At 37.3% G+C, this 26,153-nt stretch overlaps 2 protein-coding genes across 3 annotated transcripts in view; one reads left to right on the plus strand and one right to left on the minus strand.

The window, feature by feature from the left end:
• The window catches only part of HHIP (hedgehog interacting protein), a 99,747-nt gene extending 85,133 nt beyond the window's left edge, over nucleotides 1-14,614 (plus strand). Inside the window, exons 12-14 of one of the 2 annotated variants that reach the window (XM_075127717.1) lie at nucleotides 2,861-3,009; nucleotides 5,876-6,004; nucleotides 6,867-14,614. In XM_075127717.1, coding sequence (XP_074983818.1) covers nucleotides 2,861-3,009; nucleotides 5,876-6,004; nucleotides 6,867-6,877 — 289 coding nt within the window. In that variant the 3' untranslated portion in view covers nucleotides 6,878-14,614. Of the gene's footprint in view, nucleotides 1-2,860; nucleotides 3,010-5,875 lie in introns of both variants that reach the window. The other variant, XM_048846978.2, reaches the window with a different exon arrangement.
• Nucleotides 1-26,153, minus strand: part of ANAPC10 (anaphase promoting complex subunit 10) — a 207,544-nt gene that overhangs the window by 30,078 nt on the left and 151,313 nt on the right. The window lies entirely within an intron of this gene.

The raw sequence follows: 26,153 nt of genomic DNA on the forward strand, positions 1-26,153 counted from the left end.
ATAGGATTTCGGCTAAAACATCTAAAAAAGGACAAGTGACAGAAAACCCATTGCTTTAGACATGTAATAGTGAGCTAAAATTGTACAAACTTGGACTGGCAGGGCAATGTACATGGTGAACTACTGGGCCTTTAACTACTGTGCTTCTATGACAGTTATGCAATGCCAAAATTTTAATATGGGGCTCCCTTAAAAATCATAGAATCATAGGACTGGAAGGGAACTCTAAAGGTCATCTAGTCCAGTCCCCTGCACTCATGGCAGGAATAAGTATTATCTAGACCATTCCTGACAGGTGTTTGTCTAACCTTCTCTTAAATGTTTTGCCTTATTGGAAATACATGTGATATTCCTCACCAGACTCCACCATCTTCCTCATCCCTTACCAAAACCACCACTAACTCTGTATTCCCTCACCTCCTAAAGATCCAGGTGTTCCACTCTCCATCTATAAATCCTGGCCCTCTCCCCCACTCAGTATGCCTCCCTCTTTCCACCATATTATGGAATTTTCTCTAGGTGTCTCCCCCTACTTTAATCTCCTTGAACTTCACTGCTTTTTGATTCATTTCAACATCCAGTTCAGAATTGTTCTAAATTTTCTTAGCCCTCCAACCTACCTTATTTCTCTCTACTGCCCTTCCAATTCCATACACTCACCTGGTGGCAGCTTTCTCTTTCTCGCCACACAACTATTATTTTATTCTCACTGTTGGTGAGAATCTTCTAAAATCCCTTAATCTCTTTCAAGTTCTGTCCAAAAATCCCTTTTGTTCCTTTCCTATACTTTTTTCTCGGCTCCTCGCCCATTATTATTTAAGTGTAAATTGTATTGATTTGTCAAGTATCTACACGAAAATCTAGGCAGCTCTTAAAATTTAAACCACATAATTAAAAACCTAAAGTGTTCAATAAAATACTTTGTCAGATATATATTAAATAAATACAATTGTTCCAAATCAAAGACAGTCCCGCAAAAATGAAAGTTACTAACCCTGCCATATGATGGTACCCTAGCTAAATCATCATTCAGCCTCCAGCTCCTCCCCTAATGGACCCCAACTTCTCCAAATGGCTCTGAGACAAGATGAACTCTGCAGTGCACGTGAAAGAAGTCCAGGCTGCAACAGACTAAGTGTGGAAAGTGAATTCCAGTACTGAGGATGTTTAGCTCACTTAAGCACTGCTGCTGATCTCAGTAGTGGCAGTACGGGCCCAGGGAGGGAGGCAGCCTCTTAGCTAAACAGTTCCAAAACTATTTAGGGCCTTTTAAGATAAAATCAAATTCTTGAGCTCCACCAGGGAAGCTTCTCAGGAGGCAGTTCAACTCTCAGAGCATTGGTGTTCTGTGCTGCCTTCATATGTGGTCTCAGTACATATTGTTTAATTCTGAATAATACCTTAGAAGACAGTTTGTATGAAATGATGCATTAGAGAGAAGGTGGGTGCGGTAATATCATTTATTGGACCAACTTCTGTTGGTGACAGAACAGAAAAGAGATTGGTCCAATAGAAGATTTACCTCACCCACCTTGTCTCTCTAATATCTTGGGACTGACACGGCTCCATCAACACTGCACACAAAGATGCATTGTACTGTATTTTGCTAAGAACATAAAATGTCTCATCCTTCTTTGAATGATGGTTATGAGAAAATAACTATTCCCTTAGAACCCAATCTTGCTCCCACTGAAGTCAATGGCAAAACGTGTATTGATATATGTGACAGATATTGCAACCACATGCAATATCTTTGGAGACCATATTGCGTTAAGTGTATTAGTAGTTTATGTATTACTTACTGTGTGCCAGGGATTGTATGCAATTCCTGGAGAGAGGATTGCCACAGCTCCTCTAGGAACTAAGAACAGGGGAGAGGTGATTACGGTGAATCACTCAGATTGTAAACACCTCCAGTGAGGTACCAACCCTGTAGGAGTCTTGCATATTCTAGTTCAAACTGCTTTTCCCAGAAACCAATAGACAAAGAAATGGCTTGTGGTATCAAAAGTCTGGGTTTCAATGGACTCAGGGTCTTCTTTCTGATCCAGCAGATGGACAGGACCTTCTGTCCCAGGAACCCCCAACCCTTATGGAAGGGTTGGAAAGACTTGGCCTACTATGGCCCAGTAAGACTGATGGATGACCTCTAGCAAGCTTTTAGCATGTGCATAGGAACTTGTATTATTTTTATATGCTTTCCATTTAAAGTTTTTACCTTAAGAATAAATGTGCTTGCTTAGAAAGAGCTATGTGGTAACTGCTGGCATTACGGTAATCATAGCCCTTAGGAAGAAAGAAAAGCACAGGGGCTGGCCTTTAGGCCGGGATATCACAGTGAAAGGCAGGGAGCAGTGCAGCCTTAAAACCACTGGTCAGGAGAGAGAGACACACACACAAGTCACCACCCAAGAGAGCTCATAACTGGGAACCACAAACCCTAAGTGGGTATCCTTGAAGGACCATGGAGGGGGAATACAGGTGAAGTTACCCTGAAACTGTGACAGTTACCAATGAGTAGGCCTTTATTAGGAAAAAAGTACAGTTTGCATTCCATGTTCACTGTCAACAGTGACAGTCTGAATGCAGGAAAAGGAATTATATGATTCAAGATAAGGTCTTGAAAAGATTTCAGCTGACAGTATTCTTATAATCCTTTTATGTGAAAAGAGATTTGTTTTCACTTACAGTATTCACATGTTTTCTATACAAAACTAAGCTTTTCTATATGGGCATTTTAAACTGCTTTCTTTAGAGGAAAAAGAGAAAAAAGCAAGTTTTTTTTATTTCACGTGTGAAAGCATTCTCTCCCCTTGACCCTGATTTTAAATAAGTAATTGGCTCGCATATTTTTCTACAGACCATTAGTCCCTGAAGAATGCAAAAGAACAGCTCAGTCTGCACAGATATTGATGTCTGAATGCTCAAGGCATTGTCGGAATGGGCACTGCACTCCAACTGGAAAATGCTGCTGTAATCAAGGCTGGGAAGGAGAATTCTGCAGAACTGGTTAGTATTTAGATTCATGGCAATGAGTGAAAATAGCAATTACCTCCCCCAAAAATTGCCTTTAATGACTTGCTGAGATAAAATCTCTGATAAAGCAAATTTACTGTAGATTCTAGAAGCACAGAACAAACAGGCGCTTTGATACTGTGGTGATGTGTGAAGTAGAAGACTCTAGATGAAAGATCTACAATAAGTAATATTTAAGGCTACAATGTGAGATCCTTAAGTACAGCATGTAGAGTTCCATTAATTAATGGCAATAATAGTGTAGACTACAATATACTCCTATTTTACCTTTCAACCATGTTGTAAAATACAAAGGAAATTCTAGTAATATAAATTAGGAATCAGATTTCAAGAGACATGTAGGTGCCTTATTCTCACTGAAATCAAAGGGAATGAGGCAACTAAATACATTACCTTGAAAAATCTGGTCCTAAATCCCTGACCCTGCAGTCTCCCCCCACATAGAATTAACACTGACTTAAATAAGAGTTACCTGCTCAGAAGGGGCTGCAGGATCTGTCCCTTCGATTATTCTTTTGCATACTTTAAAGTCAGCCAGTTTGATGTGGTCTTTTATTAAAATGCCTTTGCATTTTTATTTTATTTTTCCCTATAAGATACAGTGACTCCAGTTAGTATGTTTCAGAGTAGCAGCCGTGTTAGTCTGTATTCGCAAAAAGAAAAGGAGGACTTGTGGCACCTTAGAGACTAACCAATTTATTTGAGCATAAGCTTTCGTGAGCTACAGCTCACTTCCACTGCATGCATCCGATGAAGTGAGCTGTAGCTCACGAAAGCTTATGCTCAGATAAATTGGTTAGTCTCTAAGGTGCCACAAGTCCTCCTTTTCTTTCTAGTTAATATGTTGATTAAAGAGAATTTGATAAATATTTCAGCACAAGATATACCTGATAATTGTAAAATGTTTATAATCCACTGGGGAAATTCTCTGGGTTATAAAGCTGTCAAATTGTTGCCAAGCCTTTTTTTTTAAATCTATGTTCCAACTTTTTTCTGGAACTCAGTAACTTTACTCTGGGTGTGTCATCAAAGGAAGCAAAAGTTAATGAACAAACCCTAATCCCAGAGCTGAGCTGATGTCAATGATGGCTCAGACAAGGATGTGGGTATACAATAAAAAGCAAGTAAAACAGATGATGGCAGCACAGCACTAGATGGGAAGAGAATCCCATAGAGCAGCACAAAAAGGCAGACCCTCTGCACAGAAGCCCTAAATTCTGCAAGTCTGTACTCTGGACAGTACTCCTTCCACTTTCCCTGCCCAAAGGAGCTCCAGGAAGAAGCACTCCGATGTGAATCTAATGGGGTGCTTAATCATCTCTCCCCTTCTCGCAGGTTGGGTGTAGGATGATTGATATAGTCCAATACCTGCAACTTAGGAAAGAGCAAGGATTCTCTCTTTACTACATGTCAGACTACACTTAAAATGCTGCTTAGATCCCTGCATGGGACCTTGCACCACTAACGTATTCTAAATAATAAAAGTAAATAACTGGGAGGCAATAATCTGGTTCTAAGAGGGCCTTACAGTGAAAAATAGAAATTAGTAATGCAAACCAAGAGACCTGACTTTTTACTCATCTATTTTGTCTTAGACATCATTAAATATCATCAGGGTGGCATCATCATGACAAAAACATCTGAATATTTTCATCATAATACTGTCCATCCCAAACAAAGGGCTAAAAGACGTTATACAATTGCAGTTATTTATAGTTGGTTTGGCTAATATTAGTTGGAACTCAATATAATGTTTACAGTTAAAAAACTGAAAAAACTGAGTAATAAAGAATTGCAGTGGTAAATATTCAGGTATCTTTTAAAGCAGGGGTCCCCAACGTGGTGCCCGCGGGCGCAATGGCACTGGGGCAGTTGTGTGCGCCGCCAGGACACCACGCCACTGAAATGACGCCTCCGCCCGCGGCCATCTGAGAACCGCCTGCCGAAATGCCGCCAAGAAGCGTTGCTGTTTCTCGTCGGCATTTCGGCGACAGGGTGTTTGGCGCCCGCCACAGTCTGTTGGGAATAGGAATGTGCTATTCCCACAGAAAGGCTGGGGACCACTGTTTTAAAGAGACACAAAGTACCTCAGGCCCACATTTTTCAAGGTATTTAGTGATTGACTGTCAATGGGATTTAAGCTGCTAAGTGACTAAATCACTTTTAAGAATGAGATGTAAGCTCCTAAATCAGTTAGGTGTTGCTATGAGGAGCACTGCAAGACCTAAATACCTTTTAAAATGTTGGCCTAAGTGACTTAGGAACCCACGTCCCATTTTTAAAAGTGACTTTGGGCCAGATTTTTAAATGTATGTAGGTGTTGCTTTGCTCAGCATTGTAATGTCTAACTGACATAGATGCCTAAGTCTCACTGGAAGTCAATGGGACTTAGGTGCTAAAGCACCTAAGTCACTTTTGAAAATGAGATTTTGGCACCTAAGCCAGGGAGAGCAATGCCTAAATACCTTTATAAACCTGAACCCTAGATTTCCAAGTGCCTAAGTCATTTTTGAAAATGAGACCGAGGCGCCTAAGTCAATTAAACGCTTTTGAAAATTTTGCCATAAGTCAAATAGCTATTTATTTTCACAGTCCATTACTTGTGAGGTCCTCTTAGGAGCACGAAAACAGTATTTATTTCCTTCACAGTTCTGGGTATCCATTCTGCAACTTTTTTTTTAGCACCAGTTTGGTCTTCATACTCCGTACTTGTAATTTTTTTTTATCCTATCATCACAGTCACTGGCGCTAAGTAGCTCTCATGTCATGTGCATGCTTTTGATTTTTTTATTTCTTAGTAAGATTCTCAACATGAATTAGAATATTTTTTCCCCCACAGCAAAATGTGATCCAGCATGTCGACACGGAGGTGTCTGTGTAAGACCCAATAAGTGCTTGTGTAAAAAAGGATATCTTGGCCCCCAGTGTGAACAAGTGGATAGAAACATCCGAAGAGTGACAAGGGCAGGTATTCTTGATCAGATTATAGACATGACATCCTATTTGCTGGATCTAACCAGCTACATTGTATAGTTTCTGGGACTATTTGGATACTACATTTTCAACGGGCATTTATTTTGAATTCTGTCATTTTAAAAGGACGGTTATCCTGCTATAAACACCGGTGATTCAATTTACTTTTATTAATTTAACTATAATTTCCAGACATGTGCAGATAATTTTTTTTCATGTGTGCATATATCCATACATCGGCATAGATGTATAGATGTACAACACACACAAAACCCCATCATAAGTGTGGTTGCATAACTAGTGGAATTTCTGAAATATATTTCTTCACGTGAAATAGCTTACACAGTGATTCCACTTAAACCACATTTTCATCAAAGGACTCTTATGGTGTCATAATGGATTCTTTGACATCCCAGCAATTTTATGTCTTTAACTATCTGATTATAACAATAAAGGGAGGAGTTTTGAAACATTACTGTACAAACTGCTGGATTTCATTAAATTTAGTTATAACAGTTTTTAAGGTGAAATGAACTACACTATGAGAGAATATTTCTAAACTCCTTAATGCAGTCCTAAATAGGCAATTAATTGTAAGCTTGTAACCTTCACCTTCATCAATGTATCTCTATTACAGAATGTTATGCACTTACTTCTTTATCTGGCATAGATGCAGAAATCTGGTTATCACAACTTAATATCAAAACTGTTTCAAGTGTTTAATAATTAAATTATATCAGCGTATTTCAAAACCAGTCATCCTAGAAGGTCTGCTTTTTATCATATATTTTATTTAACATTGGGCACTGGGTTCATGTTACATATTTATATTATTTTATTTTATTTTTATAATATAGACATCACCTAGATGAAACAGCTTTGCCATGTCCTGTAAAATACTAAAGTTACATTTTTCACCAACTTAATTGGAATGACGGGGAATGAGAGAGCAAACACTCTTAAATGTGTTGTGGATCTAATTTAGAAATGTATCCTTGTGTCAACATGTATTCCTTTACAACGGATGAAAAAGCAACCACCAATCAATCTTTGTAGAATTCCAGCATACCATAAAAATGTTTATAAAAGTGCTTTTCACTATAACAGGATTGCCCAGATTATACATGATTAGACTGTTACAGATTTCACACTGAATGGAACTTCACTGGACAAGAGCTCACTTTAGCAAATCTTGGGTACATAAAATGTCATTTGTAAAAACGTTATATGACGATTATTGCCAAATATGGTTTTAAATGTAAATGTTCCTTGAAGAGTTAACAAAAAATGAATTTTTGTAAATGTATCAATAAATTTGGTGTACATGCTGTATTCAGGTTTTTTAAAGCATTAGTTAATATTTTAACTATAGACACCTTCAGACTGGGGGACCACCCCCAATCCGCCCCTGCCCCTTGATCCCCCATCATGTGCGGCCAGATCTCAGCATTCATATCTATCACATATAAGGTTTCCTTTGTACTACTGCCTTACAGAAAAACTTACCTACAAAGAGAAAACAGAACAACCACAGTGTTCCCATCATCGCCCTATAAATTGTTGTTCCTGTATCAACAGTGGATAGTGGTTTAAGCAATGCAGTCTAACATATTCCAGCAAGATTTCCCACCCATAAGAAAATGACCTTTATAGGACAGTGACTTGTAACTAATTTTCCATTAATGGATGTTTTCAGTCTCTTATTTTAATACATCTGAAATTTGCAAGGAAAGCATGCTTGATATTTGTCCCGATCTGTGTTAAGAGACTGGCTAAAGTGAACAGAAAGCTACACTTGCCTTCCATATATGATTACTTGGGTTTTAGCTGACCTCATGCCAAATGGAAATTGGTTGAGAAATCTTGGTTGAGTGCTTAGTGAACAATAGTCTGCATTAAAAAGTGCATGCATAATTTTGCACAATGTAGATTCAAGTGACAGTCTATTCAAAGAAGTCTCAGGATTAAATGAGCATGGAGACCAAATTGCCCTCTTACCCCAGAAAAGGGTGGTCCTTTCTAGTCACACTAACACTTCATTGGCTAAGCAGTGTGACAAATCTTGCAATGAACCCTGCAATAGCCTGCATCTGTAGGTTAATAGCAGCTCTTTGTCTCCACTGTTTTCTGCCTATAGTCTTTTTACTGAATTCCATCACAAAAAGTTTTACAATTAAAAAAAATGTCCTGACAACCATTTTTGTAAATTGACCTTACCAACTAATCTTCCCTTATTCAACGTGGGTGACATTAACAAAATGTGAACTTCTGGTGAATGAGCCAGCTGTCTAAATCTGTCAAATTGTGCAGTTTTATTATGCATTATACTCTTCATAGAGTCAGCAAAACAAGAATAAAGTTACCGCAGTATTATTTGTAACATTTAAACATCCAACCCAACTAGCACTTTTTTCACTTCCTGTAACAAAAGTAATTCCAAGCTGTAACTTATAGACTAACAAGGCTACCCTTCTGAAATCTGTTCATATCAGCAGTGACTCTTGAATATTTTCAGTACCTAACTGAAGAGGAATGATACACCATTTTTACAAGTCACTTTCAAGTTCTTTGAAAAGAACCAAGCTCTAAGTGACCTTATCTATTTTGGTAAAAGACTAAATTCTTCTAGTAAGTAGTTATGCAGAGTCACAGATGTTAGCTTATACCAACAAAATGTCTAGTATCCAGATGGCCCCTAGTTTCTGTTACTGGTGAAAAGAGACATCAGCACTCTATTAAAGACAGAGGGTAAAATCCTGGCCCCATCAAAATCAATGGCAAAACACCCGTTGACATCAGTGAGGCAGGATTCCATCCTAAAAATTTAAACATCCATATCAATTTATAAAATAAAATCCATTTGACACATTCCAGAAAGATTGTAATACTTATTACTAAGAACAGGTCTCAAATATGGGGGGTGAGGGGAAAGGGGGAGATACAGAGGAGTTTGTATTTCATTGCATTATTAAACAATTTTTCCATCCTGTGGAAGCAGGCCTCTCTCCATTAAGCCCCTAAGGGTGTGTAACATAACATGAGGACTGTCCATTAGAAAGGAGGAGATGTTCTTATTAGATGTTTGAACTGCATATTTTTCAAAAGAAATTACACTAAATATTGAAAGGGGTGAGTAAACTAAGATCACCCTCCTCTCACCTTTTCCTGACCTGATAGTCTAAAATGTTAAAGAAGTTTGACTGCAGAGAACTGACATGCAAAAATTAAGTTATTTCTGTAGCATTCTTATTGCTAGTTAGGTCACCCTGTAGCTATCTTATGTATTCAGTAAGAGTTTTCCAGCATAAAAAACAGAGCTTCCAAATGAAACTGGCTAAATGGGGCAAATAGCTAAGGAGACCAAGTAGGGTTTTTAGCATGTGCTTGAGTTTCTTTCTTCTCTCTCCTGTCTTTTAGTTTAATAAGGTCATTATGAAACACATCCATGCCTTTGTTTCCAGCACACTGTATATTTCAAACATTCCTTCAGGTGTCTTTCCCCTCAAAGAGGAAAAATGTATTTATATCAACATAACTCTATTCTAGCTCCCAGCTGGATTGAACCCACTTATATTTCTCATTTTCTCTCTTTCCTCTCCCTTTTCCTGAAAAAAGTCGCATACACCACTGATCTGGTGGAAGGTCTAATTTTTGCACATCCATTGAGCCATCTTCTCTACTCCACATGTGACAGTATCAATATTTGAGATGCAGACTTGTTCTGTTAAGAATTTGTCATAAAACCAGCCCCAAATTGTTGTACTTTCTAGTCACAAAAATCACTAAACTGATTTTTTTGACTTGTCCAACTGCAACTATTAGCCCAAAATTGTCCCTCAGATTGGCACAAAACGTCTTCCATTGGTTTTAAGGGAACTATATGTGCCCATCAAAGAGCAGATGTTGGTCCACAGTGTCTACAAGTCCTCAGAGGTTACTGTATTCCATGCATCCAAATTATCCAAATATCAATATCAGGGAGAACTATTCTGTACTGGCAGCCATGATAACTTCAGCATCTTTTGCTTCTCCCATTCACTTCTGTTAATGTTGGTGTGATAGCTCTTTCCTCAAAGCAAAGATCAGTATTTCCATGCTGTTTCTGTTCACTATTTTTTAATCCATATTATAGACAGATGCCTCACTAAAGTGGCCTTCCCATGGCATGTTACATGCAGAATTTAAACAAAATACTGGTATTTTTAAAAGTGATACTTTTGATTATTCTGCCTGTGGTGGGTTTTTTTTTTTTTTTTGGTTGATTGGTTGGGTTTTTTTCCACTTCTAATACTGTGGCTTGGTTGCCATCAGTCATTCACTATGTGCTGTGGTTCAGGAGTAGCAGTCTCATGTCCCTCACTCTTTAGATCATGAAGCTCAGTTGTGTCAAGGAGGTGACCTGCTTGAGCTGGGCCGTTGTTTATTATCCAGTCAAACTGTCAGGTAGTTCAAAAACAATGCTGGCGTCAGCTTCGAAGGGGATTGTTTCCAGTCTAGCCATCAGAACCCTCAAATGAGAAACAGAAGGGGATTCCCCAGAATGAAGGAATGTGGATCCTCACAATTCTCTTTCCCTAGCATTGGATTAACAAGGATGACGCTAACTTGCACACCTGTGTGCCTGAGGCCCCAATCCTGCGAACACTTAAGCATCGGAGTAAATTTACAGATGTGAGCAGTCCCACTGAGTTGAAGAGGACTATTCACATGTACTAAGTTAGTCACATGCATACGCTGTTGCAGGATTGGAGCCTAAGGGAGAAAACTGATGCTGCCTAAAAAGAAATATTGCTCAGCTAAATTTTCACTGATTGTGTGAGTATTTAAGAAGGTATTAGATATTTTTAAAATCATCATTAATGTTAACTAATAGTCTATTGAATTAGTAAAAATATATTCTCGTTAGAAGAACTGGTCAAAAATGAGAAAAATATGACAAATTTTTGAAATTTCAAAGTTGTTTCCATTTGGTAGGTTTCAAAATGGATCTACTTGAGGGATTTTTAAGGAATTTTTTAAATTCTAAACATTGGCAAAATGGTTACCAATGGTTACCAATTTTCTTTATTTACCAGAACCCAGGTTTTCTTAACCATTTTACCAAAAACCTACTTTTTGATTAAAAAAACCCTATTTTGATAAACATTTCAAAAAAAAGTTTTGGGAAAAAAATGTTGAAAAAGTCAACAGGGTTTTGATAAAATTTTCATCATTTTCCAGGGGAGAACTGGAGAATATTTCAATGAATACATGTTTTATTCAAACAACTTTGACTAACTCTACTTTTCAGAGTGTATAAGTATGAAAACAAGAGTGGAGACCACTTGAATGCTTAGCTTTCCATTACTTTAGCCTTTCTCTGAGAGCCTGATCTAAAGTCCACTCTAGTCAACTGAAAGACTCCCAATGACGTTAGTTTTAGGATTAAGTCCTCAGAAGATATCCACTTATTCAGCGGTAGGACTTCACTGCATACATTATCCCTTCAAGCCTGTTCCGGCAGTCATTAGTCTTGATGAAAGTTTTACCAGAGCAAGGATGGCAGATCCAGGCCTGTTTTTAGGTACAGAGCATATCTAGTCCTGTTTGTGTTTTGTTACAGGTATTGCCATCAGTTATGTGAGGATATTATTCTGTTGTCAGATTTTTATATTAATTTTTTATTTGTTTAAAAAATGTGTAGCAATTGACCCATAGTAATTTATTCCCCTTTCACACACTTGTTCTTATCTTAGGTTTTTGAATACATCAACTAGGCAAGAAGGTAACTAAAAAAAATGCCAATGGTCCCATTTTATGAGCTAACCATAACAACATACTGAAGTGAACCCCAACTGGACATATAAGGTAAAATCCTGGATCTACTGAAATCAATGGCAGAAGTTTTATTGACTTCAAAGGGACCAGGATTTCATCTATTGAACTTAACAATTCACTAGAACCTTGGACACATTTTCAAATATGGTGTAAGAATGCTATACCATTCCAATCCAATCTATGGCCCCAATCCTGCAAACACACAAGTAGTTAACTTTACTACCATGAGCAGTCCCATTGGACTCAATGTGACTACTGTCAGTCATAATGTTAAGCATGTGCATAAGTGTTTGCAGAATCAGGACTTGGGTGTTTGCATACATGCACACAATATACTGGGCAAAATTATGCCTGTAGATATGCACACATCAATGGGTGACATCAAAGGGTGTTGTATGCACATATCCAGTGGTAGAATTTGACATGACATATATTCATAGTAAGATCTTCCAAGAAATCAGATTACTGCAAATAATTCCATGTGGATTTACAAAAAATGTTCTGACTTACAAGGCAGTATTACTGATGCATTGTCTTGGGAAAGAACAGTGTCACCACTTTTCAGCACAATATACATACCTAAGTAGTGACATATACCAAACATGCAATGACTTAGATATGATGTGAGATTTCACTAAATAGTAAAGAGACTGATCACTCATCCATCCCCAGCCCACTTCTAAGGTATTACTAATTACTGGTATGGGCTGTATACATAAAGGCACCATACTTGCTGTCCTTACTCAAACAAAATTCCCACAGACTTCAGCAGGGAGTTTTCTTTACAGGAGGACTGCAGGGTTGGGTTTGAAAGGACCAATGGATAGATTTTATTGTACTGAATGGCCTGTATATATTTCTAGCGATCATCAAACCATGTATACTAATAGAAAACTGCACTGAACATATGTGTACTACAATACCTACAGTACATATACTGACTTTTATAAACAAATATATTGGAAAATAACACTAGAAATGTGTTCAAGACAACAAGATGGTATCACATTGCATGAGATTTTTATTTTAAATTCTACAAGCAAACATCCATCCCATTCCGAGTGACAAATGTGGTCCCGTGCATTAAATATTTAAGTTTCTTTGACATTGTCTAGGATATTTTCCCACTTGTTTAGTTTTTCAATAAAAATAAAACTGACATAATACCAGATATAACAATATTTTAAAATTTCAAAGATCCCCAGGACATCTTGAAATGTTAGAGAAAGTGCATGCATGCACATGAGTGTAGCAGCTGTGTTTGCCTTACCCTCTTTTTATTTTTTATATGGAGAATGTGTGTTGCTACAAAGAGTAGGAAGTAGTTTGCATCAGAAGGTGATGCGTCAGTATGACATACAAATGCAGTTAGTCCAGACATTTCTAGAAGGAGTCACAAAACGTAATACAGGCCCGGCATAGTACAAGCTAGAGCCTATTCACACCAAGATAAACAGTCATAACAGCTGGAAACTCAATTGCTGCATTTGCAATGATCATCATTAACATCAGAGACAATATTTCTCCCAGTCAGCCTGCTATGCCCACATATTTTTTGACAATAACTATCAAATACTGTACATGCATTTTAAATGTGGGAAAATATCTTAGGAAAATATCTCCACTCAAACTATGTTTAAGTATCTTTATATCGTATTACTGTACATTACTTAACACCTACAGACCGCACCTATCCAGCAATGCACTGAGCGCTCGAGTAATATTAAGTACAGGAGTAGTGTCACTGAAATCATGTGCTTAAGGTGATGCAGGTACTTAAGTGTTTTGTTGGATCTGGACAATAATCCATAGGTTTATATGTCTAAGTATGTGGTTACAAACCACGATGTGCTATGTGTCATTTCTTTAGGCAGGCAGGATGGTCTAATGTTTAGAGCAAAGGAATTAGAGTCAGAAGCATGGGTTTCCTTTCTAATTCTGCCACTGCCTCTCTGTGTAATCTTAAACAAGTAATTTAATCTCTCTGTGCCTCAGTTTCTGATCTGCAAATTGGTGATAATGCCAACTTTTGTAAAGTGCTTTGAGCTCTTTAGATGGAAAGTGCTATGTAAGTGCAAAGTATTATATTATTATTGAAGACCATGTATGTATACACACTTATGTAATATATAATATATGTATAATGCATATAAATTCTAACAAATATATGTGTAATATCTTAAAAATGGAACAGTTGTGTCTTGATGAAGTGGTAAATGCATAGAGTTGGATTTATTGTTAATCTGTGGATTTAATTTTTTTTTTAGACAAAAGGATGTTTAAGTGTATAATTACTTTTAATTTAATATATTTATGTACATGCATGCCTGGAGTTCTGGTTAGGTAGTGTTATTCTGTGTCCTTTAAGCTAATAAAATATATGAAACCATCTTCTGATCTAAAGTACATGTGCTACTTTAAAATTATTTTTGTTCCAGTATTTTTTTAAAATTGTTTATGACTAAATGCATAATTTAAAAATGCATTAAAGTGTTAAAATTTTGGACTGGCTTTTTAATCTTTGTTGTTAAAAACAGTCAATTAATGCCTGAGTAAAAATATTCATTGAAATGTACACCAGTTTCATTTGTATAAAATCTAATTTGCTTTTATAAATGTGACTTGGAGCGCTGCTAATGTTCTCTGTATGTATCTATACTTTTTTTGTTTCCAGATAAATATGAAAGTAAAAAATCAGACCATTTTATTGAACAAGACACCTGTTTCATTGCACAAAGTCTGTATACGTATGTGTGTGAATAAAGGCACAGGAGACACTTCAAATGCATTTGTTTGAGGATCAGTTCATTGGCTAATGGAAATGGTTTTATTTTTCATTTGTTTCATTTATTTAAGATTTCAGAAGAACAAATTAATGCAACAACATATGTTATTTAATACTGGATGCATCACTCCCCATATTTTAAATTAAGAGGTCATAAAATTGAATGTAATTTAGAATTCTCTCTCTCTCCTCATGTAAAGTGTTGGATTCTGTTTCCACTGAAATCAATGTCAGAACAAATCAATCCTGGCAGCAGGAACAGGCCCAGAATACATGCATTTCAATACAGCAGAGTATTAGAAATGTAGAGTAGAGCAGAGTAGAGTGCTAATTCTTATTTTGTTAATGCATATCCCTGATCATTTTTACAAAATACAGTCACAATACAACAAGTGGTTTTACCCCTCTTCTCAGTAAAGGTTAGTAGAAGAACTGGTTGAAAGCTTTCAACTGGGAGAAAAAAAAATCAAAATATGTTTCAAGTAAATCAAAATGTTTTGTAAAAGTATGTTTATTTGAAATTTGCCATTTTTGATGAAAATTTAAAACAAAAAATGTTGATATAACTACCCTCCCCCAAAATTAAATTTTTTCAAAAGATTTAGTTCAAAATTATTTTTGTCAAAAAATGAAGTTATGAAACTCTTTAATCACATAAAATCAAGCTTTTCATGAAATATACTTAATCTTTTTTTGGATCAGCTCTCGTTAATAGCAGAGTTCAATATTGACGTGTCACACTACACTTTTAGCTAAATTTTACTAAATATACCACTAAATGATGTATTATACATAACTTAATAAGGGTGTGACACACCAGAGTGCTGGTAAGAGAATGGTCTGTATTTCTTGGCCCCAGGTACATAGCTTGGTTCAGGATTATAAAATTAGAGACCTCCTAGTCACATGGTAGGAGTCAGTTTCCAGACATCACTGGCTATTATTACATCTTCTCTCTTCTTTGGAAAATTAAATGCAAACCAAATATAATGGCCTCTGATTTCAAAAGAGACCAATGATTTTGAGTGCCCAGTTTGAGCATCCTTACCGAAGCATGATTTTCAGGAGGTTCTGAGCACCCACACTTTAAGGTATCTAATTTTGGCACTCAAAAATTGAGGCAGCCAAAAATCACTTGTCACTAGACCAATATATACCAAAACTGACCACAAACTAATACAGCTAATTAATAAACCATCTGAGATCGGAATTTGGCTCTGTGTAGGTGACATGGCATTTCTAAATTGCAGCTTACGAAGTAAGAGCTTACATTTTTCCCTTCCTTCTATCAGTGGTGTTAAATAGCGCTGTAAAAGTGGTTTGTTACTTTTAAATCTTATTTACAAGGTTTAGCCTGCTCTGTGTCTAGTTTTTGTGATCAAACACTGAAGCACTATTAAAAACAGACATGGATGCTAACTGTAAAGCACAGATCAAAGGGGAAACAAATATAAATTTTTTAATTATATCATCATTTCCCCATTTTTTTTAACCAGCACTACCATTAGTGATGTGGGAGGGTGGGCAGCCACACGGTTAGGATTCGGATAAAATCTGAGCTTTGCTCAACTTTGGATATTTGATTTTACTTCAGCCCCATCTCTAATTAAAAATAGCTGCTGCAGCAATTGTTCTTTTTAGTTTAGAGATATATACATTTTTGTTCTTAAGTAGAGGAAGAACTTGGGACAAAAAAGTGGTTAAAAGAGAATATGGAAGAGAGGAAGCAATGAAGATATCAGTGCAAAGAACAAATGGGCTGTATCTATTCTGTTAAAAAGAAAACCAGAAGAAACCTGCAAGGTACACTACTTAATTATAAGTACAGTGCAGCATGTGGGTCTGGTGACATCATAAACCACTTGAGTTTGTTCTTGTAATTTATTAAGAAGTTATGAAAACCCACTGACATATTTATAAGCCTTGGAATTAACAGCTACCTTTCATTTCTTTTATAATATATAACACATGAATTTTACATAGAGAATTATGTATATGCAACTGTATATTGCTAGGCCATAAGTCCATCAAGGGCTTCTGATGACATCCTAAACACCACAGGCCAAATTCATCTCTGATTTCATGGGGATTAAGCTAGGAATAAATGTGCCCAGATGAATGAGGCTTGTGTGGTTTGCCAATAACAGCAGAACCCGTGAAAGGAATTGCAAACTTACCAAGAATACGTTGTCATCATTGTAACTCATCTTTTCAATCCCTGTCCTCCTAATAAGCCTCTCCTGACTCTACTTTTTTCTCTTTTGACCGACACATTTAGCACTCTCTCTCTCTCTCTCTTTCTTTCCTTTACAGCCACTTCCTTCAAATTGTGCTGCACTAAGTCTGCCATTTATTTGCAGGTTTCTAACCAAATTAATTATGGCAAAGGGTTTGGAGGAGTTGTTTTTTTTTAACAAAAAAAATTCTAACTTGGAGATCAGCTCCTGGTTTCACTCTTCTGTAAAAATATAACATATGTAAATGTGATAGAACCTTTAAAATGGCCAGCAGAGTTGGGCTGGTTTGTTTTGGGGGAAGGGCTGGTTTGATTTCATGTTTAATGGCATGCCTACATCCTATGTACATTTCTGATAGAACTGGACAAAAGTAGGACACAGTTTTGGTTTTGCAAAACCTCCTGGGTGGTATTTGTCTTCCAGAATCTGTACCACTCCTCCATTTAGTCTGAGTCCCATTATGTCTGAACTCCCAAAGCTTTGGGATGAGGCAGTTATACACATGATTCTGATTTTGATCTGCCACTAGTTTCTGGTATTTTAAGTTTATCATTTAGCAATGATGTTGACACTTATTACACTTTGTTAACGAGACCTTATTCCACTCTCCTATTGATCTTACATCAATGAAAGACCAGTATGAGACTTCAATATTCACTTCAGTGGAGCTACTCCTCATTTACACCAGTATAAGCAGAAGAGGAATCAGGCCTCCTTAAGTACCCTGGTTCTTCTCTCACACTGGTTTTACTTCAGTCTGTGTCCATTCAGTTCAACTGAGTTTCTCACAGTTTACCCCAGAGTGGAATCAGGACCCTAGAGTTCACTACAGTTAGGCACAGAATTCTAAGGGCCTTATCTTGCACACTCTGACATCATGCAAGTTGTGCTATTGATGTCAATGGGAGCAGGGGCAAACCTATAGACATACAGTATAAGAAAACTGAAATGTTGTGATGTCAAAAAGATTTGTAACAGAGGAGAGGTATCACAACCGCTGATTATCGCTAAATGCAGCCTTCAGACAGATATATAGGCCACTTTCACTGCACCAAAAGACATACTTGCGCCTGAGAGTAGAATTTGCCTCCTATAGTTTCAAAAGAAAGGGCCAAACCTTGCAAAACCTTACTCAGGAGAGTGTTTTTAGGGTCTTCACTATGACAGGTGCAGATATAGCCTTCAAGATGCTTTAACTTTCAATGACAGAGAAGTAATAACCTGTGTGTGTGTGTTTCAGAGTAACAGCCGTGTTAGTCTGTATTCGCAAAAAGAAAAGGAGTACTTGTGGCACCTTAGAGACTAACCAATTTATTTGAGCATAAGCTTTGAAGTGAGCTGTAGCTCACGAAAGCTTATGTTCAAATAAATTGGTTAGTCTCTAAGGTGTCACAAGTACTCCTTTTCTTTCTCTGTGTGTGTGTGTGTGTGTGTGTGTGTTGTGTGTGTTTAGTGATTTTAAATGAAAGTTAGAAACAGAATGCCCGTGGAGCAGTAAAGAGCTAACGAAAGGTGTAGACACATCTGAATTGGAGCAAAGTGTCTGTGCTAAAATATAAGATTGTTAGTGCAGCTGCAGCTTTTAATTGTGACTGAAGACCTTGATCACTCCAGTACAAGGAGGCAGAGAGAAAAGGAAATGGACAAATCAAACTATAAAAGGCTATTTCACATCTATGAATTTAATATAAATTTGAAACTCAAAAAAGTGACAGAAACATATCCCAGGCAGTCTAGTGATTTCCAACCTTTTAATTCACAGTTCAGAGATACCTATTGCTTCTTATGTGTGTGTATATATATATATACACACACACCCCTATAAGATAGAGCATGTACATTACTCTTTATCTATATCCCCTATGAATGCTTGGACTGAGAAATAGTAATGTACATACAGATGCACAAACAGTAGATTATATAGTTTTTAAATGGAATACATTAATAAAGACAAATGATACTAAAGTGACTAAAATGGGCCAGCAATCTTGGTGAAAAGTATCAAGGTACATCTAATAAACCCATTACCCTGTAGGAAATTAAAATAATTCTACAATATATAGATTGTTTTATATCAAACTCCAAGAGGCCTCTACTGGTTATCATCTCATTTTTCCTCCTATTGTAACTCTAAAGACCTGGTTCTCAATTATAAGGAGACCAAGGTCATGATTTTTGGAAACTACCCTCCGCAAATTGAGCGGATGATAGAAGGCCATCCTGTAGAACAAGTCTCTGTTTTTACTTATTCAGGGATAAAGTTTTATCATTCTGGCCACTGGTCCCCTTACCATAAAGACTTAAAATAAAGGGACCATAGCTCTGCTCAAGGGGTTCTCTGTTTTACCCGCTCAAATGACGGGAACAGAGTTGCCCGAGTGCTAAGCATTTTTAATGCAAAAATAATTTCTCAGATACTCTATGGAGCTGAAGTTTGACTTAGGGGACAAATTTTAGCCTTAGAGATCTTTCAATACATTTTTGAGGACACTTAATTCTCCTAAATTCTACCTCACCTTCTTTTTATATGCCAAGGTGAGGCATTTTAGTAGAGCTTATAATGCTTTTCTTAAATATTGGTCTAAGATTTGTACTTTTCCAGATTATAGATTGCCCCATTTTTGTCTTCAGGAGATGGAGGAACCACCAGCGTACTCCTTATTTTCATGGTAAAAGACCCTCCAATTTATTATAACTAGGTTGGGTATTTCTATTTCTCATTTATTGTCAATATCTTTTAATCGACATAATCAACTACTCAAACAGAGAACTGACAGATATTACCTAACAAGAAGATCTGGCTATGATTCATGATTCTAAATTTGCCTTTTGGTTTTCTTCTTTGAAGACAGGACATGGTTTTGAAATGTATTTGTACGAGTTATCAAATTCTGTTATGGAAGGCAAATATTCAGTTAAGATTCCAACCCAGGGGAACTGCTATCTTTAAAATAGTTATGGAAAAGTTCCTTCACGTCTTCATTTTTTCCCATGTAAATTTGAAGCATTGGAAGATCTACCTCATTATCTTTTGGACTGTAGAATTTTCCAGAACACACTGGATTTTACCTCTTTTATATAAAAAAATTATTTTATTACCAACTCAAAAGATAGCATTTTTTGGACTTTTTTTTAGTAGTAGTCAAATCTGTAGCAATTTTTGCCCTTATTCAGTTCTGATTGGCATTTTAATTTTTTATATGGATGCTGATGTTGGTTTAGGTTGTGTATGGATTCTTTTGTATTTGCAAAAGACATATGTCATAGGGGATTTAATACAATTGAATTGACTTGAAAAATAAACCCACTACCCTATCAGAAATTAAAATACTTTTATAATGTACAGGAGTCATACTAAGCTGCTGTAACTGTTTATGTACCATAACAGAATGATACATTAATGCCTACAAAACATGCTAAAAGAAATGCATTCTTTGTATTTATTCTACATATTTTGTTACAGTATGGCTTTTTGTTTATGAAGTTAGGCATGAGTACACTTCGAATTACATGGTGTTTACTATGAGATAAAAAAAATCAAATCACTGTAATCTAATAGAACCCAGTATTGTTGGCCCTTCACTTCCGTTATTAGTCCAGAATTATAATTTATCTCAGATTATACAGGTTGAAATGCCTAATAAAATGAATGCTAGGACTAGAAATTTATTTGTTGTTACTGATCTCTGCTGAAATTATTCCTGATAAGGTTAGTTTTCACGTCTTATCTATTACTACGTGTCATATGCAGATTTGTGGTATTTTGGCGTTTGACTTTTTTTTTTCCCCATTTTGCATGGGATCACCTCATTCATATATAGACAGCGGGTTTCAAACTGTGTACATTTCAAACTGTGTATATCCTTATATGGATATACTCTATGGGTAGCACTTAATGTGGAATCATTTAAATGTTTGCAGAGATTATTGTTGTAAGAACAGAGTAAAATGTTTGGAATGGCTCTGCACAAAGTATTAAAAGCATTGTTTGTAATCATGTGTGTTGTAATTTCTATCTTTAAAAATATTTGTGGCTGTTGAAAAGCCAAATCTTAGACAACTTATGGAGGCAGAACTCCTCTTCAATTCTGAAGGGAATGTTGCCAAAAAGAACTACAGGCTCAGGACTGAAAATGGTTGGTTTATGTGGAATAATTGGTCTTTGTTTTATTAATTTGTATTATCATCAGTATAGCCCCAACTGAAATCATGTTCACATTATGCTAGGCACTGTACACACACATAATAAGAGACAGTCCCTACCCCTAAAGACCCTACAGTCCAAACAGACAAAGGATGAGATGGAAGACAGTGGCATATAAAGCACCAAGTTATTTTCCTTCATCCCTTTTGCTAGAGAACTGGCAGTTCCTTCACACTGGGTGAGTTTTGCATATTTCCCTAGACCTAGGTGTTCCTGTAGGTTCCTACTGGGGTGAAAATTAACAAATTGGGTTAGTCTTGATTTTTTTCCCCCTTATGACAAGCCCACAAACTCCCCCTTTATTTTGAGTGTACTAAGACATATGTAGGATGCCTGTTTTTATTTGATCCCAGCAGCAGAAGCAGATAATTTATAAGGAGTTTATTGTTCTGCCTACTGGACCTGTAAGAGAAGCCGAAGAGCTGCTTAAAAGTCACTTCATTCTGAAAGGGATGGTGGAACAAGCCCGGTGCTGGGGATGGGAAGCAAGACAAAACACTTACTGTCTGGCAGAGGAACAGTCCCATTTTATAATATTTCAGATCCTGGACACCCCAGGTAAAATCCTGACTCCACTGAACTCAATGGGGGCTTTACCACTGACTTCAGTGGGGGCATGCTGAGAAGGCCTCTATAAAAAAAATAAACCTAGACCCATGAAATAGTTGTAATTAGGCAGCTAAACTGAAGACATCTTGCTAATGCTGATAAGGGGGATGTGGGGCCAGATTTTCAAATGCATTCAGTTCCCTTTTGGGCACCTAAATGAGGGTCAGATTTTCCAAAGGGCCCATCAGTGTCCAAGAGACACGATTCATTTCAAATATGCATAAATATGATCCATACGACTTAGCTGACCCTTCTTCCCCCCCACCCCCACCCGCCCCCGTACTTGAGGCAGGAATGTTAATCTCTCATTCCTTGATAGTAGGAAGGAGCATTATGAATGACATTTCAGGACAGAGGGCTTCTCCCCCTCTCTGTGACTTTAACAGAAAGCCTGTGCAATAGGGCTAAAATTCTGCACTTCATGTACATTGTCTACTGAAAGAATTAACACCCCTTAAATAGATACAGTTTAAATATTTGCCTCGGACAAAGGCACCAGTGCATTGAAAGCCCTTGTTACACGAGTACTTTCATGCATCTTCTCAACAGATAACAGGCAGAGAAAGCACTACTAGTTTTGTTGTTCACAACACCCCAGCTATGATGCTTGGGTATATCTATCAAGATCTATTCAGTGACTACTTTGCACACACTTCATCTAGCAGAAGAAATGAGCGAATGAGAGATCTTTAGTGTCAACCTTTATGTTACTAAATTCTTCAGAACAGAAAAATACAGTTCATATTAACAGTTGAGAAGATTGGTGAAACAGAACCCTAACTACTGTTTGTTGCAATGGCTACTGGGAAACGAATATTGAGGTGGCTTGATTGTTGTTTGGAATAGTTATTGCTGGACAATTTGACAACAGTAGAAATCTAAGACTGGACAAGTGGTCTTTTTCAGAGTAATTCCTCTGTACTAGATCACATAAAATGCTACTGTAAATAATGTATTTGCAAGCTTTGTCCATATCACTGCCAAAGTAAATTGACTTCAATTTAAAACAACAGCCTTCTGATGCTAGTGTTTTTAAGTTTATTCCACCTGCAGCGGTGAATTACACACTTCCTTCCAAAAATTTGAATTAAAAAAATAGAAATTGCTGAACTATGATATAAGCAAATGTGAATATCTGCTGACCTATTGGTGGTATGCAGAGAGGGCTCTAGCTGCTGTAAAGAGACCTTGATGTGATATTGGGGAGGAGTTTCAGGATAAAGAGTAGTATCCCAGTGTCCTGTTGACTAGCTAAGCTGAGACTTCTGCTGACCAGTTACTTACAGTTTGTCTTTCAAATCCAAAGTGGTGATCCTGTCAGCTTCTGGCTGAATAGACTTTTTGACATCTGAATATGGACATATTGTCTAGAATGTACTCCAGCTCTGGTGCAGACAAAGAATTTTCAGCATGAATGTTGGCAAGGTTTCCGTCTCTCCACCCCCACTTTATCAGATTGCTTCCTTAGCCCCTCACTTGAAATTTTAGCATTTCAGAATGTGAACCTAACAAGTCATGTCTTAGTAGAAAGTTCATTCCAGTACAATAGTTTTGCTAGTGCCAGAACCCTACTCTTGGCTTTCTTAAATCAGAATATTTGGAAAGCAGTGGTGGACATGGTGCAGTTGCTGACCTGCTCCTGGAATTCTTGGTTCTCCTCCTCTTAGTTACATGAGGTCATTATCAACAACACGCTGAATTTATTTTAAGACTTTTCATCAGGAACTAGCTAACAACAGGATTAGATGCACCCTGTTAATGTGCTTGACAAAGGCACATTTTAAAAAATTAAGACAATAATGAACATGTATAGTTCATTGAAATGTCACCGTTCAACCCCCCGTCACAATGCAATGTGTTCTACCTGCCCTGTCAGTCTTGTGATGGGTGAAGCCAAAACTATAAATGAAGAAGGACACTAATCATTTATTAGGAGGAAAGTGGGTTTGGAGTACTACAGAAATATGTACTAGTGGGAATAATATGACAATTTATGGTTAAAGGGAATGGAAATCCTCAAGTTTCAGAGTAGCAGCCATATTAGTCTGTATCAGCAAAAAGAAAAGGAGGACTTGTGGCACCTTCGAGATTAACAAATTTATTTGAGCATAAGCTTTCGTGAGCTACAGCTCACTTCATCGGATGCATGCAGTGGAAAATACAGTGGGGAGATTTATATACACAGAGAACATGAAACAATAGCTCACCTTACCTGATCACTCTCGTTACCGTGTGTATGGTAACACCCACTGTTTCATGTTCTCTGTGTATATAAATCTCCCCATTGTATTTTCCACTGCATGCATCCAATGAAGTGAGCTGTAGCTCACGAAAGCTTATGCTCAAATAAATTTGTTCATCTCTAAGGTGCCACAAGTCTTCTTTTCTTTTTGCGGAAATCCTCAAGGAAATCTTAATTCTAAAATATATATCTTCATTTTACTTTCATGAGTGACATACATTTTACAAATCTGGAAGCTGCTGCTATCTTGGGTGTCTGGAAATTGCTAGTGTTAGGCTCAATGTTGCCTCTTCTTAAGAACCAGACAAAGAGAGTTTACATGTGTCTGTCCCTCTCACTGTACGGTTCTTTTCCTAGTATGGCCTCCAAAATGGGCAAAATAAATTCTCTGCAAATCACAGCTTCCAGTTTCCAAACCACAGTCATCCCAAGATGGTTCTTCTCCAGTACCTGCATGACTGCTGCAGCTGATATTGGAGCAGGGTGGAGTTGTAACCTCCTGACTTTTGTGTTACTTTAACCTCATTTTACTAACAATAAAACTAAACTCTGAACTACATACAGTGGTGGTATTTTACTTCTTAATTCTTCTGACCTGGGATTTAAGTCTCTCTCTGCCATCTCTGCAAAGTTCTACACAGACCTTTCCTCCTTCATTCAATGCCCACTGAACTGCATGTATTAAACCATCCTGGCAATGTGAAAGTAGCAACCAATGAGTCATCCCTGCGTCATTCACTGCACAGCAAGTATAACAGGTAGTCAGTAGTAACCAGTCAGATGCACCAAAATTTAATATACACATGTGCCATATAGCTGCATTTGCTTTGAAACACTGAAAGATTATTTAAATGCACTTGTGTTGGGAAAACAATTACTGCATTGTTAAAAAGCATTACAGCACATGAACCAATTACATGAGCTACTTCTGGGCAAACACTGAATACCTTCCATGTACTAATCCAAAAGGTCACTCATTCGTAAATAAATATATACACAGAGAGAGAGGGAGACATACACACACACAAAACTGTAATTTGCAGAGCACTTTGTAATATTGTGATGAAAATTTCTACTAAACATAAATGTTAGTCAATATTATCAAGCCCCTTGCCTTTAAGATGGCATTGGACCGGGCACAACAGGTCCTGACACTTTCTGATATGCCTCAGTGTCTATTTAAATCTTTCACTTTCTCAAATACCCACTGTATTTTCCACTGAATGCACGATGAAGTGAGCTGTAGCTCACGAAAGCTTATGCTCAAATAAATTTGTTAGTCTCTAAGGTGCCACAAGTACTCCTTTTCTTTTGGCCACAGTGCACCCTTGGGCACATAGCCCCCAAACATGCAATGTTTTAAATTTGTAGTGCTAAGACATTGTACAAAGGCTGCCAGGCCTGCAGGCCCATTCCACCTCTAACTAAAGAATAAAAGAAGGACAATTAGCCAGGCTGAACCTGAAGGATCAAGCTCTTGACAAAAACAGACTAGGTGTATCAGTTATTCAGTAATATAAATCACTTTTGCAGACTATCTAGATTTCTACACACAAAGATCTTATTTATTTGTGTAACACAAAACCCTTGAAAGTCACCAAAGTCACTAACTCAAAAAAATGCATGTACAGTATTAGAGTATTCTCAAATTATCACCTCTTTCTTTGAATCCCTCTCCCAGATCCTCCCTCCAGCCCACCAATCTCTCCCCACCTCACACCTCCATCCCACTTTTGGTGAGATTTCAAAGTGTTCATCCATGGACTAGCTTGGCTCCACTCCCATTGAAGACATTGGGGTTTTAACATTTATTTCAGTGAGAGCAGAGTTAGGTCAATGCTGAGTGCTTGTGAAAATTCTACCCTCTCTTCCTCTCCACAACGTCCATCTTGCACTATTTACTCCCATTTGCCCCCACCAGTCTATTCACCATTAATCTTACCACACAGTTAGCAGAGTATGCCCAAAAGTATGCCCATAATAATCTTCCCATTCCTTCAGTGACACAAGCTTAGAATGCCTGTTTGTCTGCTTCTCCCACAAATGACTCCACATTTTCTTCCAGACTTCCCCTACACACTGAATACCTTCCCCGCACTAATCCAAAAGGCCACTATACCCTTTTTAATTTCAAAACTCACAAGAAATCAGCCAAATAATTAAATCTAAAATGAGCTGCAGCTGTATCGTTTTTATTTATTTATTTTTATTTCAAATTACTCTAAACCAACATTGCCCATACAGTTTACC

This window comes from Caretta caretta, chromosome 4 (assembly GCF_965140235.1).
Source record: "Caretta caretta isolate rCarCar2 chromosome 4, rCarCar1.hap1, whole genome shotgun sequence".
Taxonomy (NCBI): Eukaryota; Metazoa; Chordata; order Testudines; family Cheloniidae; genus Caretta; species Caretta caretta.